This window comes from Hyperolius riggenbachi, chromosome 4 (assembly GCF_040937935.1).
Source record: "Hyperolius riggenbachi isolate aHypRig1 chromosome 4, aHypRig1.pri, whole genome shotgun sequence".
In the NCBI taxonomy this organism is placed as follows: domain Eukaryota; kingdom Metazoa; phylum Chordata; class Amphibia; order Anura; family Hyperoliidae; genus Hyperolius; species Hyperolius riggenbachi.
Genome location: NC_090649.1, coordinates 455,488,852 through 455,507,724, shown reverse-complemented (window position 1 = coordinate 455,507,724; position 18,873 = coordinate 455,488,852). Strand labels below are relative to the sequence as shown.

Sequence of the window (18,873 nt, the reverse complement as noted above, 5' to 3'; positions counted from 1 at the left end):
CAGCGGCTATCATGTAGCTAGCACTAGGCTAGCTACATGACTTAAAAAAAAAAATTAAAAAATAGTGCTGCGCAGCCACCCTGGCGCAATCAATAGAACGCCAGGGTGGTTAAGTATCCATACATTGCTGGATTTTCTATTGAGCTAAGCAATCGACTTTATTAGATGACGATGATCAACTACAGTGTGGTTAAGCCAAAGTCGATCGACTTGCGGCCCACACGCTGCAAGTGAGAACCTATGTGACTGTAGAAGGGTTTCAGTGATTCCTGTACTCAGGAGGTGAAAAGCAAGGAGAGACCGGGGCCCATATGCAATTCACTTTTTCTCTCCTGAGTTTTCTCCTAAGTGATATTTTTAAATAAAATGCATTTTAAGCCACCAGAAAGTAAGAAAATACTCAAAATAATTTTGATAGTACTTTTTCACCTACTTGTTTGTTACGTCTTTAGTTGAAGAGTGCTGGAAAGTTATTTTAAATTGAAGATGAAAAATGATCTCCTAGGAGAAAACTCAGGTGTTAAAAGGGAATTGCCTATGGGCCCAGGAGCCCAATGGTGCAGTACCACGAGGCGACGGAGTAAATGTAAGTCTATGTTGCTGTATACTCACAAAGGTGGGCTGCAGATTCCTGCAACCACCGCATGGGCCTGCAGGAAATTGATCGACCCCGCTTAGTTTTCCAGGTCCTGCCGGAAGCTGCATGGTCGATCTCACGTGGTTTAAAAAAGAAAAACCTGCATATCTACTAACTCCAAGGGAGTAGATAGAGAACAGAGGCGCCAAAAGGATACAATAAACTAAACATTTTAAAAAAATGCTTGAAAGGCAATGGTGGACTTGCCTCACTTTTGTCAGTATACAATAAATGTATGTCTTTTTGAAATTGACAGTTATTGTATCTGCTTATAGGAGGTAAGTCCACCACTGCCTTCCAAGCATTTTTTTTTTTAATTTTAGTTTATTTGATCCTGTTGGTGCCTCAGATCTCTATCTACAAGTATTGTGTCCACCCCTGGTGGAGGGGTGATATACCCCCTTATCTTCTGAGAGCAACTTCTTAATCCTGAGTGAGGACAGGTCTAAACTCCTCACCTGCATTTACAGTGGCTGCCTAGGAGGTAACCCTAGTTTGTGAGTATCTCTTTGTCACGCTTTAATATTCACCCATTTCCAGTACATACTACACTATGTTAGGCTCTCGGTATTCCTTTTGTAACTCCAAGGGGGGTCTGACTTGGTAAATACTGGGATGGAGGTGCCCGATGTATGGAGAGAATATATTTCTAATGACCTCCGATATTATAAAGAGAGGGCATCGCTTACCTCTTCAGAAGGTACCCTCTGATTATCAGAGGCGCCTATACTCTACTTATGTTACGGTCCAGGCACTGTGTATTGACCTGAGGAAGCGGCCCAGTACCCACTGAACTGGTGTCCTATCTCCTGGAAAGGTAAATTACCTCTCTTTATAATCCATCCCTGTATATCCACTTCGCATCCAGACCTTGTTTCCCACTTATTGACCAGAGCAGTTTTGACAGTTTAGCTATGTCCTTATTTAATCAGAAATAACTTTAGCCCTACTTAGGACACAGAAATGAAATATATATTGTTGTTTTTTTTTCAAGACAAACTAGACTTTCATTGTATGCCATGTTTTCCCTCGAACAATTTTGTTTACTATGAATTTTAATGGGAAAACAAAGAAAACAATTGAAATAAAATTTATCAGTTCTACCAATTCCAGTTTAAAAATAAAAAGTGCTACTGTAGATAAAAAACACAAATTTTGTTTGGCTATTCTTACTGCTTATCACAAAACTTAGATTATGTTCCAGTCACAATTTATGGTGAAGATATTTGATTCTCTGAAATAATGCTACAGTGTGTATTTTTCACTATGAAATGAGAAAATAAAAGTATTTTTAATAGTAAAAATCAATCTCATTAGCTCAGGAAACATATATTCCCGTTCACCAATTAGTGCTGCATCAGACAGTGCCAGAAATGTGCACAGGAGCAAGCCCAATCCTGCACAGCACTGCTTCTGCAACAAGACTTATATCTACTGACTTGTGGCTTAGATAAAGTCACAGAGAGGACGTATATCTACTGACTTGTGGATGAAGTGGATATACAGAGATCCTATGGGATTTCCCTTCACTAATCGATCTCAACAATGTTCTGCCTCCATGCTCTGAAACCAAAATTTGATTCTGTGTCGTTAGAAACCATGTGAACAGTAGCTGATTACTTTACAATCGGCTAATATTTTTTTCATTCCTGCCCGATCAAGTAAATTGGTCGGGATGACCAGATAGAGGCCCATTTCCATTGATCGAGCACAATGGAACATAATTGACCACCCTCCCCCATTCCGATAAAATGATTGAATCGAATATTCGATTGTACAGGAAAATTGAGTAATGTATGGACACTTTTATAGATTGCCACCTAATGTGGCAAAATTATTGATTCGTCTCAGAAGGGGATCGATTCAGGAAGTTATTGATTCCTAACACACACTGCACATCGATTTCCAATGGATTCCAGCAGGGAACCGGTTGAAAATCAATCCAACTGCAGCACAAACTCTATGGACCGGCTTTCTACCGCCGCACCTGCTCCACCCCAATCCACCTAGATCTTCCGTCCAGTCCAATCTATTTTCGATTGATTGATCGGGCATCTTAGGGGAATTTATTCCCTGTAGATGGATCAAATCTGCAGGGAATTGAACAGTAAAATTGATAAGTGTATGGACACCTTTACACTTTAATCTTACCGCTGGCACATTTGGCTTGTGTTACTTGAGGAAGGGCTCCACCCGAAACATGTTGTGTGTTCACCAATCTTCAATACAGCTTGTGCTGCAAGCAGCCTCTGAGTGCCATGTCTAGAGCCGGATTTACCATAAGGCACCGTAGGCACGTGCCTACAGGCGTCTGATGATGGAAAGGCGGCTGACTCCGTCTCCGGCACCTCCTTCCCACCTTCCCTATGCAGAGTCCTGAGCAGAGTGTAAATAAGAGGTTAGTCACCCTGGACTCTAAATTCCACTGACGAGATCTTCCCTCAGTCAGGTCACTACTAGCTACTTAAAGAGACACTGAAGCGGAAAAAAAAATATGATATAATGAATTGGTTGTGTACTATGAATAATTACTAGAAGATTAGCAGCAAAGAAAATATTCTCATACTTTTATTTTCAGGTATATAGTGTTTTTTCTAACATTGCATCATTCTATAATATGTGCAGATTACACAACACTCAGCATTCAAAATGAGTCTTTCAGAGCAGTCTGTGAAGTAATGACCTCTCCTCTGGCAGAGGAAAAGTAAATAGTCCAGGAACAGTTGAGATAATAAAAGTCAGATAACAGCCCTCTCCACGACTAACTTAGTCGGAGAGCTCAATGGCTTTTTTGCATAGAGATAACAACTGGAGTTTCTCAACTCTTCCTGTACTGGAAACAATTACACTGATGTATCTGATCTTAATGTTTTATTTCTTAGCTGTACTACACATACAAATCATAATATCATCATTTTTTTTTCGCTTCAGTGTCTCTTTAATACTGAGGGTACCTCTGGCTACCTAATGCTAAGGGACACCTGTAGGTATGACGGGTAAGGGAGAAGTGACAGCTGGGACAGCCAGCACACTTGAGATGCAGATTGGTGGGTGTCAAGACATCTGTGCTGTAGATCTGTGATGTTAATCCCGGCCTTCTTGTTTGATTGCTATTTAACTACAGGATTGGTGTACTTGTTGGACGCTGGGCACCGGCTAGCCGGATTATTGCCAATTTTCTCCAAAGGTTTGGTAGTTGTGCTTGCTTTTTTTTGGTCACATTTGGCTAGTGTTATATGCCTGATGGATGCTGTGGCAGAATGAGCGGTGATGCTTGCTTGTGGCCCAGTAATATAAACATTGTACAGTAACGCTGAGCACCCGCCAGAAGGTGGATCGGGGAATCTACAGCAACGTGAACAACGATTGTTGTCCGATCCGTCTTCCAGAATCGGCACGAGCGATTGCTTAAGCGATCGCAGTAATTTGCACAGGAGTCTACAGGTGTCTGAACGATCGGTTGTTTAGTTATCCAACATGGCGGTCGCAATCGTCACACATCACTAAATACGATTGTGAAAACACAAAAATATACTCACAGTTGCAAAATTGTTCATTGTGAAAAAGTTGCTGCAAAATTTGTGTTGTGTGTACAAACCTTAACTGTGGCATATAAGTCCAGTAGCTACAACATGTGGCCTCTGATAGTGTTCTTTTAAGTCATACATGTCAAACTCTGGCCCGCGGGCCAAATTTGGCCCCTGGAGCCATCAAATTTGGCCCCCAAGTGGTTTCCCCACTTTGCATTATGTTTGGCCTTCTCTAGACTACCAGGGAAGCTATATTGGAGGTGAACCCCTAGATCACCAGGGAGGGAGGGTGAAAGCACTAGACCCCAGGCAACTGTGGAGGAGGGGGGGGTCACTAGACACCAGGAAATTGTATAGGGGAGGGAGGGGGGCACTAAACACCCAAGAGCTGTATGAGGGAGGGGGCCACTAGACACCAAGGAGCTGTATATGGGAAGGAGGGGAGCCTCTAGACACCAGGGAACTGTATATGGGAAGGAGGGGAGCCACTAGACACCAGGGAACTGTATAGAGGAGGGAGGGGACTATTAGACACCAGAGAAATCTATAATGGAGGGGGAGGCCATTAGACATTGATATTGTCCCGCAACTTGGTCCCAGTGTTCAATGTCGGCCCACTCTGTATTTGAGTTTGACACACCTGTTTTAAGTTATGCCCATTATGAGGCCACACCCACTCACTTTTGTTGCCAAGCCTAACTTTTGCCACAGTGCATTTCATGTGCCCTACTATATTTATTATGCACAATTGATAAATAGAGAGCATAGTGTTCCCTGTGCAAGTTAATGAGAAGCTTTTTACTAATTTGTTTCTAAAAATGTTTCACGAGCCTTTACATGCTATAATGGTACCTACATATAAGTGTGTGAGGCAAAAATGGCAGCACTGCAACAGGTAGCACACTTTAAAATCAAAAAGGACGTACCCAAACCAAACAGCCCATGGTTCCCTCTGGCACAGCTGCAATTCCAGTCCCAGCCACTGGGAGTCCCTGGAATGCCTTCCAAACCATGCAGAAAGTAACAAATTGGATTGGTTGGAGTGTCCCTACTCCCTACACAATACAGTCTTGATTGATTGTATGATCTACCGACACCGCGCCAGTTCATCCCCGCAGCCCGCAGCTCACTGCTCCAGCCTGCATAGTCTTCCGGCAGGCAGAGCAGGGCTACGGGAAGATGGCGTCCGAAGCCCTGTACTGGAGACTATTTGTCTCCAGTACAGGGCTTAGGGCGCCATCTTCCTGTAGCCCTGCTCTGCCTGTCAGCGCGGGAGTTTCGGAGGCTGACTGCGCTGCTGCAGGAAGATCGTCGGGGGAGCTGCGCCCAGGGAGAGGAGTCTTCTGCAGGTGAGTAAATGCTTTTCTTTTTACAGGTAATTATACATTTTTTGTGAAACGCTGCCAGCATTAGGATAATTGTCTGGTGAACGCTGGCCACATTACGATTATTTTCTGGTGAACGCTGGCCTCATTACAATTGTTTTATGGTGAACACTGGCCACATTACGATTATTTTCTGGTGAACGCTGGCCACATTATGATTATTTTATGGTGAAAGATTGCCACATTACGATTATTTTCTGGCGAACGCTTCCCACATTACAATTATTTTATGGTGAATCATTGCTGTGTTATGATTATTTTATGGTGAATCACTGCTGCGTTATGGTTATTTTCTGGTGAAAGATTGCTGCATTACGATTATTTAAAGTGAATCACTGCTGCGTTATGATTATTTTCTGGTGAAAGATTGCCGCATTACTTTTATCTTATGGTGAAACATTGCTGCGTTACGATTATTTTATGGTGAAACACGGGGGGGGTCCCAGGTTTTCTCGCCTGGAGTGACAAAATGGCTATAGATGCCCCTGGAAACATGGATAAATGATTTACTTTCAGACAACTCTGGATTTGGACATATACTACAGTCCTGGCCAAAAGTTTAGAGACTTTCAAAAATATTGGAAATTAGAAAAGTTGGTGCTTAAGTTTTTATAATAACAATTTGCATATAGGATCATCAAGAACTTCAAGGAAAGAGGTTCAATTCTTGTTAAGAAGGCTTCAGGGCATGCAAGAAAGTCCAGCAAGTGCCAGGATCGCCTCCTAAAGAGAATTCAGCTGCGGGATCGGAGTGCAGAGGTTGCTCAGGAATGGCAGCAGACAGGTGTGATAGCATTTGCACGCACAGTGAGGTGATGACTTTTGGAAGATGGCCTGGTGTCAAGAAGGGCAGCAAAGAAGCCACTTCTCTCCCCAAAAACATCAGGGACAGATTGATCTTCGGCAGAAAGTATAGTGAATGGACTGCTGAGGGCTGGGGCAAAGTCATATTCTCCGATGAAGCCCCTTTCTGATTGTTTAGGGCATCTGGAAAAAGGCTTGTCAAGAGAAGAAAAGGTGAACGCTACCATCAGTCCTGTGACATACCAGCAGTAAAGCATCCTGAAACCATTCATGTGTGGGGTTGCTTCTCATCCAAGGGAGTGGGTTCACCCACAATTTTGCAAAAAAACACAGCCATGAATAAAGAATGGTACCAAAACACCCTTCAACTACAACTTCTTCCAACAATCCAACAACAGTTTGTTGAAGAACAATGCATTTTCCAGCAAAATGGAGCACCATGTCATAAGGCAAAAGTGATAACTAAGTGGCTCGGGGACCAAAACGTTGAAATTTTGGATCCATGGCCTGGAAACTCCCCTGATCTTAATCCCATTGAGAACTTGCTGTCATTCGTCAAGAGGCGGGTGGACAAACAACAACCAACTAATTCTGAGAAACGCAAAGAAGTGATTATGAAAGAATGAGTTGCTATCAGACAGGATTTGGCCCAGAAGTTGATTGAGAGCACGCCTAGTCGAATTGCAGTGGTCCTGAAAAATAAGGGCCAACACTACAAATACTGACTCTTTGCTTAAATCTTATGTAATTGTCAATAAAAGCCTTTGAAACGTGTAATTATATTTCAGCACATCACATAAACAACTGAAACAAAGATCTAAAAACAGTTTAGCAGCAAACTTTGTGAATTATGATTATATATATATATATATATATATATATATATATTATATATATATATGTATATATATATATATATATATGTATATATATATATATACTCAAATTGCATTAAAATATGGGCCTAGGATTTAGACTATTATTTGGGAAATAAATACTGAAACAAACCCTTCAAATAGAGAAAAAACAAGAGATGGACATGTATCTAACAACACACGATCAAAAGATAAGATCCAGGGAGGTAGGAAGAATACTGTGACAAACACCCTTGAGAAATATTTTTTAGGAAGAAGAGGGGATGTAGAGGAAAGGGGAGAAGGGGGAGGAGGGATGCACAATCACTCCCAGGGCAGACAGAGATGGCACAAGAAATTTTAGGAAAAACTGATAAAGAACTAGGCATCTTCAATCTGAGCAAACATAGATTAACAGATGGAGAACGCAGCCTACTCTCTAAGGGCCTTAAATTTGCTCCCACTAAAAATATAAACAAGTTTGAAACATACATTGATATTAAAAGATTCACTAGAAAACTGTGCCTCAAGAAATTCTTCCTGAAGAAGGACACCGTAGAGGAAACAGAAATGACCACATACCAACATACTACTCTGAGGAATAAATCTAGATTCAATCCAATTCAGGAAATGAGTAAAGAGATACGACTATTTGAAGAACTAGTGGAAAAAGATATAAGGAAATTGAAAGAACCTACAAAATACGATTACAACAACTTAAACCCCAAAGAGTTTAAGGCTATAAAAGAACTACAGAGGAATAACCAAATAATCATTCGCCCAGCGGATAAAGGGGGAGGAATAGTAATCCAGGACACTGAGGACTATGCAAAAGAGGCTGAAAGAATCCTGAATGATCAAAATGTATATGAAAAACTAAGGAGGGACCCCGGAAATATATTTGGAAAAGAATTAAAGACCTTATCTGAGGAGGCATACTCTAAGGGGATCATCAACAAGAAAGAGTTGGAATTCATTAACATCAAACATCCAAGGATTCCAATCATGTACCACCTCCCAAAGATACATAAGTCTATAACCAATCCACCAGGAAGACCCATCATATCGGGGATTGGTTCCTGTACTTCAAATCTCTCTAGATATATTGATACATTTTTGCAACCCTACGTACGGAAAACACCAGCATTTCTTGAGGATACGAGACACGTGATTAACACGCTGAAAGAAATAGAATGGGAAGAAGGTTGGATCTTGGGCACTTTGGACATCACCTCATTATATACAATAATTGATCACAACAAAGGCCTTCAGTCAACACAATATTTCCTAGAACAGGACGACTTGTTGAAGGAGGAGCAACGGCACTTCATACTGAACTCTATATGGTTCATCCTAACCCATAATAATTTTGTGTATAATGGAGAACACTACCTGCAGAGGAGTGGGACAGCTATGGGGACCAGGTTCGCTCCGGGGTATGCTAATTTGTTTGTGGCATACTGGGAATCCACCCGCATCTTTGGCAATGAGGGACCTGGAGAGAACCTGGTCCTCTGGCGTAGATTCATCGATGACATCTTGTTTATTTGGAGAGGAAATATGGAGACATTAGAGGAATTCCTAAGAAATATTAACAACAACGATCTAGGATTGATATTTACAGGAGACACAAGTAACAACAACGTACATTTTCTGGATTTGGATATATACATTGAAAACAATATTATAAAAACAAGAACTTATGCTAAGCCAACAGATGTCAATGGTTATATACTCACTACAAGTTGCCATTTTCCACCTTGGCTTGAGAGCATCCCAAGGGGACAAATGGCGAGAATCCGTAGGAATTGCACAGAGGAGGACCAATTCAAACAAGAGGCCATAACATTGACAGGAAAATTCCTGGAAAAGGGCTATCAACAGAAGGATATAAATAAAACAATACAGATCATTGGCAATATGGACAGGGAAGAATTACTCAAAAAGAAATCCAAGGCGACTACAGATGAACATGAAATGCGCATTAATTTACAATATCATACAAATAATAGAAGGATACAGAATATCATCAGGAAACACTGGAAAATTCTTCAGAAAGACAAAATACTATACAGTATTATCCCAGAAATACCATCTTTTATATTTAGGAAAGCTGGCTCGTTAGGTCTTAAAATTGCCACAGCAATTAGTAGGGAAGGTAGAAACAACAAACTTGGAGAAGGTTTTATAAGATGTGGGAGATGCAACAACTGCAGGGACACGCAAGGCTACAATAAAACTATGGAAGTCACCACACAACATGGCTCCATGAAAATTAAGCAACTAATTACATGTGACACAAGAGGCGTAATCTACTGCATCAAGTGCCCATGTGATAAATATTATATAGGTAGAACCAAACGTTTACTTAAAGAAAGGATAGGGGAACATTTTAAAAATATGAAGAAGGGATGGGATGGACATCCCCTATCTAGACATTATAAAGAAAAACATAATTGCAGAATCTATGAGACCAAATTTATGGGCCTGGAGATAGTATATAGAGATACCAGGGGAGGTGACTATATAGCCAAAATGTCCAGTAGGGAAAGCTTTTGGATTTTTAATCTAGATACTATGTCCCCTAGGGGCCTGAATGTAGAATTTGAGCTATTTGGGTTCCTATGAATGAATGTGGCCACATAGACCCATCCAATAGAGAATTGAGATACTTGGGGTCTTTATGAATGTATGTGACTGCAACAGACCTATCCAATGTGGCAGACCACCCATATGTGTGTAGTGTTGTCCGTCCCCCCTATTTTGGCTGCGCAAGGGTACACACTTATTTTTCTTTTAGGTGGTACCCCTTTCGTTCACGTGCATTTATGTTGCGCAACCTACAGGGGAGATTAAATCATATATACATATGTGTACTTTTTCCAATTTTGATAGGTCTTTTCAAGTGGAAAGATTCAATATTGTCGTGCTTTATAAATTTAGACACAGTTGCAGCTGTATACATTTTTCACTACGATACGTATCGGTTTTTTATATATATGTATATATACATTTTTCAATTGAAGCAAGAGAATATGAAATATGTGCAACAAATGTGTATACTGTCGCTCATGCGGGATGGACATGCTAGGACCCAGGAGACAACATGTCTGAGAGATGGGAGGGGACAGTAGTATATATCAACTTGAAGGTGGCTATTTACTTCACAATTGACTTTGATAAAGGCAGCTGTAGACTGCCGAAACGCGTTAGTCCTAAACTCTGCACCCTCCTATATTGCTTAGCAAGGATCTCTGCAACAAGCATTGCCAGACCTAAACCGTCTATCAACCTTTGCTAAACCGCAGCCCAGCGGTCACTCAGCAATAGAGGACGCGAGGAGCAGGTGACGTCACCGGAAGTAGACCAGCCACCACCCGGAAATACTACACTCGATCATTGCGGATGATTACGGATACAGCACGGAGTTGTACAGTGTCATTGAGCTGCCGGCCGGAACTCGGACACACTAACTGGACCCTCCGCAAACCTCTTAGCAGCCTCTATCCTAGGACGTGAGTACAATTATTACTGGCGCAACGCGAACAACATTACTGTTCATCCGAGGAGGGAGGTGAGTCCATTTATGAACTCCATGAACTATATATAACCTATATGTCAACTACAACCTTGACGCTTGGCATTCACAAATATAAACTTACATTGGAAGACTGATTCCACATTGAACCCGGGGGAGTCCTCATGACGAGACCTCACGGAGATTTGTATTGAGATATATCAGTTTTTTCCTCAAGGGTATACCCTGAAACACCACTCAAGATATCTGTATGATATATACTTTTTAACTTATATATTATTTTTTTACTTTTTGCTATTGCTCATTTTTAGGATCCATTTTTATCCATATTTTTCATTTTTCATCTTTTTGATAAATCTATGCACATTGGAGCGTCTGTGGATGACTGCAAGTTTGAATGTGTCAGTTATTCATTATTAATGGTCGACCCGCATGCAATGCAAATGTAATATATTGTATTTTTATTGGATCAATAAATCCTAGATGTTTTATTAAATAAAAGTTTGAACGTATATCATATTGAGTGAATAATACAGAACGTCAGTTAGACCCAGCGCAACTAGTACTTGTTTACTTAAATATACTATTATTTGTGTGAGGCGAGTGGGTCCCAACACTTTCTAGTTAGCAGCGGGCAATACAGTCAAATTTACCTACCTAAGCGCCCTCCACCTTTTTAGAGTTCTATTATTTGGGAGTAGTTCACCTCTAGGCTGTTCTGTGTCTTGCGTGTTAGAAAGCACTGATACAACATAAGTTCTGCTTTAATTAATAGCGAGTTTATGAAAGGCATTTTTGTAGGAGAGCAAAGCCTTGTGCCCACCAAAGACGAAGAAATTTCTCGGGGAGATGACACGGTGAACTAACGCTAATGACTGTAGTTGTTGGAGTTCACAGCAGTGAATGACCCCCTGTGTGCTGACTGTACAATGCCAGACAGCGTTCGCTACCACCGCCTTCATTTAATAGAAGAGCACAAGAATAACTGACTGAGCTGAACGAATTCCTCTCTAAGCTGCATTATTCATGCAATGACTGTGCTGAGATCACACAACTTCCATTGTAGAGGTGCTTAACCACTTCACCTCCAAGCGTTTTTTCAGAGCAATTTTCACCTGTCAGCACTCCTTCCATTTATTCGCCTATAACTTTATTACTACTTACCACAACAAAACAATCTATATCTTGTTTTTTGTTTGCCACCAATTAGACCTTCTTCGGGGGTGACTTTTTGCTAAGAATTATTTTATTCTAACTGCGTTTTAACCTCCTTGGTGGTAACCCCGAGCTATGGTCGGGGCGGAAAACCGCAGCTCAGAACGGGGTGCACTTGGGGTAGTTGCCGGAGGCTCTATGCAGAGCAATGTGCGCAGTGGGCGTTTCAACTCACCTCCCGGGGAATCCCAATGTCAGCCGCCATTCTTCTTCTGCTCCTCCGAGGCTCTGCTTCCCCCTGGTGAGATTGCCGTCTGTCATCTTGACGACAGCCGGCAATCTAATTTTATGGTTACAATGCCACCCGGAGGACAGAGGGAAAACTCCAGTGCTGGAGCCCAGGGAGGTGAGTAAGTGATTGGGCTGCTGCAGACTATCTGCTGGTATGATTGTTTCATGATTTTAGGGTCTAAAAGCACTGAAAAAATTGTACCGCTTTTAGACCCTAAAATCAGAAGGAATCATACCGCCAGGGAGGTTAACAGGAAATTTTGGCGCCCATTATGCAGTGCCGCAATCTGCATATCTGCATCCCTCGACGCCCAGTAGAATCAGGCGGATCTGGGAGCCCAGATTTCTCTTCTTTGCCGCAAATCACAGCTTTTATAATAGGCACCTATGGTGGCGACCTTCTTTCCATAAGGGCTCTTGTGCCCTTTTTTCCTGAGTTGTCCCCTATCCCCCTCGCCTTCACTTATCCAGCACTGGGATCTCTCCCATCCATAAAGGAGCATTATGCGTTTGTTTACGGAGGGGAGCACAGCCAAAACTTCCTGAGGGTCCCGGCGTCCATTGGTAGGCGGGAGGAGTACGTGGGAAGCCTCTGGAGGATCAAGGTAAGACAAGACCCAGAACATTTATATCACGCTTTTCTTCTGGTGGACTCAGTTTCAGGGCTGCAGCCACTTAAAGAGAGTCTGAAGTGTCATAAAATTCTACTTTTTATGTAACATTCATGTTCAGCAGTTTCGCCCTAACTAAAACGCCACATCCCCGCGGCAGATCGCTACACTTAAACCCCCCCCCCCCCCAAATCCCTGTGGGAGAATGCGGGGATTGCTTCCTCATAGCGGCAGAGCTTTGGGCTGCAGCTCTGCCTCCATGCGTGTCAATCCCCGCTCATCACTGCCTCTCCCGCCCCTCTCAGTCTTTCTTCACTGAGAGGGGCGGGGAGAGGCGGAGATCCGTGGGGATTGATGTGAATGGAGCTGCAGCCGAAAGCTCTGCCTCCCCAGACAGCAAAGTCCACGACCAAGAAAGTTGTGGATTTTTGCCCTAACATTTGGGGGGTTCAACTGTAGCGATCTGCCGCAGGAATGCAGGCGAAACTGCTGGACATAAATGTTACATAAAAAGTGGCATTTTATGAGACTTCAGAGTCTCTTTAAGGCGCACACCACAGGCGACAAAGATCATTAGGGAACCTTGCCCAAATACTCCTTACAAAACAAGACAAATAACATTTATCCCACGCATTTATCCTGATGGACTCAAAGCGCCAGAGCTGCAGCCACTGGGGAGCACTCAGTAGGCAGTAAGACAAAGACAAGGCAAATAACATTTATATCACGCTTTTCTCCTGGCGGACTCAAAGCGCCAGAGCTGCAGCCACTAGGACGCGCTCTATAGGCAGTAGCAGTGTTAGGGAGACTTGCCTAAGGTCTCCTACTGAATAGGTGCTGGCTGACTGAACAGACAGAGCCGAGATTCGAACCCAGGTCTCCTGTGTCAGACGCAGAGCCCTTAACCATTACACCATCCAGCCAGTAGCAGTGTTAGGGAGTCTTGCCTGAGGTCTTCTACTGAATAGGTGCTGGTTTACTGAACAGTACTAGTACTGTAACACTACTAGCTTACTAGTATCTAAATTCCTCTACTTTTAAAGTCACAGGATTAATTTGATGCAAACTGCATACAGTTTAGAACTGCACTTCCTGCAGATTTCCATTGGCCCAATTCCAAGCCGCATACAATTGTCTATACACTTATCTGCCATGCCAATCAGGATTATTTATGTCCCATTGATCATCTTTAGTAGCGACAGTGCAAAGCACCATCTAGTGGTGAGTTTCCAAACTGCACATGTACAGTCTATTACAGATGTAAATATTCAGTACACAGATATTCTTTACACTGTTGCCTGTGTTCTGCCCAACAGGGAATCTACCTCCAGGATTCTACTGCATGTTTGAAGATGGCACCTGTGGCTGGGCACTGGACCCCCGCACCACACAGTGGAGGATCGGTACTCTGGAGGACTCAGGGGGTAAGAAGGAATAATATGCAGAGTATATCATGGATTGAACCGTGTAATCTGACATTGCAGCTATACAGTGACATAGTAAATTATTCAGGATCCCCACTTTTATGGTAATTTTCCTGGTTTCCGCATCAAAAACACTTCCTATCTATATAGTGCTGTATTTTGGTATGTAGCCTCGCCCAGTGATTTTTAGCCTAGGCTGTTTAGCTATGTGGAGTTCCCGTCAGAGCATTCTATTCTGGCTTTAGAACTCTGCATGATGCCATAGCACTCTCGTCTTGCAGCTCTGGGTTACTGGTTCGAATCCCAGTTAGGACACTATCTTCATGGAGTTTGTATGTTCTCTCCGTGGCTGCGTGGGTTTCCTCCAGGCACTCAGATTTCCTCCCAAATCCCAAAAACATACAGGTAAGATAATTGGCTTCCCCTTAAAAATTAGCCCAAGATTACAATGGACATATGACTGTTGTAGGTATTAGGGTGTGCGCTCCTCTGAGGGACAGTGTGTGACAAGACTACACTTTGTACAGCGCTGTGGGAGATGTCGAAGCTAACCAAACATTCCGCAGAGATCACCTTGCAGAACTAAAGATGCCGCCACCTGTGATAAACTTCAGAATGTAAATCAGGGTGAGGGAAGATTTTACAATGGGCAAACACTGACTAAATAATCTATAAATAAATATTATAAAAAAAAAATTCAAAAATTAATTTTATTCATTGTGTTCTTTTCACTACAGTTCCTCTTTAACCACCTCTAATTAGAGGTGGTTAATGGAGGAAAGTGGGTATCCTGGATAATTTAGTGCATTCTACTATATGTCACCACAGGGCCTCTTTAAAGTGACCCTGTGTCTGCAGGTGCGTAACTAGATCTCATGGGGCCCCCTGGCGAAACTTTGGATGGGGTCCCCTCTCCTACCTTTTCTCTGTGTCCAGACTCCTCCAGCATTACTACAGTGCATAGCACTTGGGGAGGGGTGGAAAGGCTGGAGGTAGAACAAGCTGTACAAAAGACCATGCTGCACACCGAATAGGGACTGTCTATAAATCTTGGTCTGCAAAACTTTGTATGATTCCTTATCAGTGGCTGAGCAGATGCAGTCATTAGAACAACTGAGCAAAGAGCAGAAAGTTTTTTCTCTCTCCTTGCCCTTAGTTGTCAGTCTGCCAGGATGGGGCCCCCTGTGGCTTCTGGGCCCCCCTGCAGCTGCAACCCTTGCAGGGTCTATTGTTACGCCCCTGTGAGTCTGTAGCACAGGTGGATGAAATTCCGAATCGCCAGGTTTTGGATATTAACATCGTTCATTGATCTGTTTCTCTTTCCATTACACAGACGCCGCGCTCATCCTGAACACTAGGCGCTCGCCGTTTTCCCAAAGTTCCATACTGACCAACGTGCTGTATCCGTCCCCGCTGAAGAACGCCACCTGCGAGGTAAGCGACCGCACGCCGCAAGGCGCCCGTTATATATATATATACATATGTACTGTACAGTATATTCTGTGTCAAAAGTCTGTTATTAACTGTAAAGAGAGGAGAGATGACGGGGGCTACCAGAGTCCAGTCCCCTCCTTCCCCCCTATACAGTATTAAAAAAGAGTGTGTGTTTGTGTGTGACTCTCCTTCCTGACTGAAGGCATTTAAAGGGATATTTCAGTTTTCTTTAGAAATATGGCACAAAGCATAGATGGGTGCCGCACTAATCTTTTTGTAATTTAACCTTTTAGGTAGATAGCACGCTTGTTTGAATGGTATGCGTTTCTCGGGGGGTGCTGGAAGCTCACACAAAATCGCACGTAATGAAAGTATGGGCCGCATTGCAAAACACAGCTATGTGCGTTTCACACTGTAACGTTTTAAAATGCACAACATGTAGCTTCTTCCTGCATCCGCAATCACATGAGATTTGCATATGGTATACAGTAAATTGCAATTTTTACAAAATACATATGATACTGTATTTTTCCAGGGCTGGGGAGTCGGAATCGAGGAGTCGGAGCAATTTTTGGGTACCTGGAGTCGGAGTCAGGAGAAAATGTACTGACTCCGACTCCAACTCCTAATGAATTTAAACTGTAATTAAAATAGAAAATATTATAAAATGTTCTATTTCTCAGATAATAGTCATCATAAATAATTTATATAGTCTCAGACTCAAAGGAAGCACTCCATTTGTAAATTTGAGACCCACAGAGTGAATAAAAATAATTTATATATACAGTAATAGCTCTGGTTAGTCCACAAAAATGAAATAAACCAATCAAAATTAGTTACTTGTGCTGCTTCAATAAAGCAGTCCCTGAATTTTAAAGTCAGATATACATATCTGATTGTGACTGTACAGTATACAGTACATGGTGTGTACACAGGAATCATATATATATACTGTATACTAAATAACATCTAAATGACATCTATGCTGTAAGAATAAAGCCTGATGTGTAGCTGTGTCACTAGTAGAGCTGGGCAATGAGATGGAAATAATTCTGCGTTGATGCTGCTTTACTACAAATTAAAGGGTACCTGAGACGGATTAAAAGAAAAGTTTTATACATACCTGGGGCATCCTCCAGCCCCCTTCAAGCTAATCCAGTCGCTGTCTTCCTCCACCACCTGGATCTCCTGCTATGAGTCCCAGTAATTCAGCCAGTCAGCGCTGTCCGGCCAAGTGCCGCTCCTACAGCCAGGAGCATTTTAGGTTTAGTACGCTCTCAGCGGCGGAGTGTGTGCATATGCACTACGTCAGACTGGCTCAAGTACCTTGACCCATAGCAGAAGATCCAGGTGGCGGAGGAGGACAGCGAAGGACTGATTAGCCTGAAGGGGGCTGGAGGAAGCCCCAGGTATGTATAAAACTTTAATTTTATCTGTCTCAGGTTTACTTTGTTACACAGTAGTACTATACTCTACATATGCCCTCTCCACAGAGCTGCAGGGAATCCACTGAAAATGTTGTGCACATTGAACACAGAGGTGTTGTCTGTCACCCATAAACCTGGTTCAGATTGTACCTGAAGAATGTGTAGAAGAATGTGTAGAAGGCATCCCCTCATTCTCCTGCAGAGAACCTGCACATCACTCTTACATGTATCCACAGTCACATTGCCTAGGGCCTGATAGATGTTCTTTGTTCCTATCTTCTACAAGTACTCTTACCAAGGACTAGTTTTAGTCTATGACTAAAAGTATCAGAGGCAGAAGATCAGCCGGCTAGCCAGGTAACTGGTATTGTTTAAAAGGGAATAAATATGGCAGCCTCCATATCCCTCTCACTTCAGTTGTATTTTAAAATTCCTAAGCGTTAGCAGTTTAGAGATGCATTTCATGTTACATACTTTCAATCAACAAAATTGTAATATGCAAATTAGAGGAGGAAGAGTCGGTGGAATCCTAACCTGAAGAGTCGGAGTCGGTGGATTTTTGTACCGACTCCACTGCCCTGTATTTTTCTCCATTGAAAAGGGGAGAATATTAAATAAAAAAATACACACACACAAAAGCAAACACATAAAAAATTGGAAGCGCAGTCACAAACACATACAAAAATTCTCAACCAAAATCGCAAAACACACAAAAAAAAACACAAGGCAGAAAACTCCTGATTTCCTGCACACAGAGGGGTGGTCCCAACCTCAAAGCTGCCATGAACTCTTGCACAGCACATAATGAAAAGTCTTTATTCCACATCTAGTTGCTGAAGAAATCTACTGCTTTGTGGTCTGTGGTTGTTTAGCTACATCACATTGTCTAATTACCAGTAGTTCTTATCAGCAGCTGTGAATACACTGCAGGATCTCTGCCGAGTCAGTTCTCCCCATAGAGGACACACCGAGGGCTGGTGCACACCATGAGCGGTTTTTAAAACGCTTGCGCTTCAAAAAGCGCTTGGCTAATGTATTTGAATGGTATGGAGCACACCAGAGCGACGTGCTTTTTTCCCAAACGCGGGTCCTGCGGCATTTTTGCTGATTTCTGAGGCGATTTAGCCTCAATGTTAAGTATAGGAAAGTGGAAAAGCGCCCTGCAAAGTGAAACCAACTTGTTGAATTCTGTATTTTTCTAGTATTTTCATACATTGTAATGAAGTTTTTTTTTTCATAAAGGTTATTATGCTGTTGCTTTTCTTTTAGAGCAGAGGAAACTCTGAGTTTCCCCTCGAGGTATATATCTATATCTATCTATCTATCTATCTATCTATCTATCTATCTATATATATATATATATATATATATATACACACACATACATATACACAGAGACACAGAAACAGACACAACCACATACACACACAGCCATAGCCTCTCTCCCACCTTCCCTGGCTGTCCTACAGAGGCTAGCTGTAATATCACTGACAGCAGAAGGGGTGGAGCTACATCCTGCCTGCGTGCCTGCGTCCTCCTCTCCCTATCTACTGCATGTGAGAATAACTACAGAGGTGATAACTTGAGTGAAACACAACACTCTCACTGTGAAAGCTTATCACTACATGTTAATAAGGCGAGCTTCTTTAGTGAATTAAAATACTGATTGATGTGTGGTCATTTACGCCCGTTGTCCTATTATCACTAGTATGATCTTAGTGAATTATGGCCTAAGGAAGTTCTCTACAATTGGTGGGGTACCTCCTTAACCCCCCCCCCTCCC

General features: G+C 42.4%; 1 protein-coding gene across 9 annotated transcripts in view; it reads left to right on the top strand.

Annotated features, from left to right (window-relative positions):
- ALK (ALK receptor tyrosine kinase) overlaps positions 1–18,873 on the top strand; it is a 942,963-nt gene that overhangs the window by 775,665 nt on the left and 148,425 nt on the right. For all 9 annotated transcript variants that reach the window (XM_068232762.1, XM_068232763.1, XM_068232765.1 and 6 more), the window contains 2 exons: positions 14,122–14,229; positions 15,563–15,663. In XM_068232762.1, the coding sequence (XP_068088863.1) occupies positions 14,122–14,229; positions 15,563–15,663 (209 nt within the window). The remainder of the gene's footprint in view (positions 1–14,121; positions 14,230–15,562; positions 15,664–18,873) is intronic.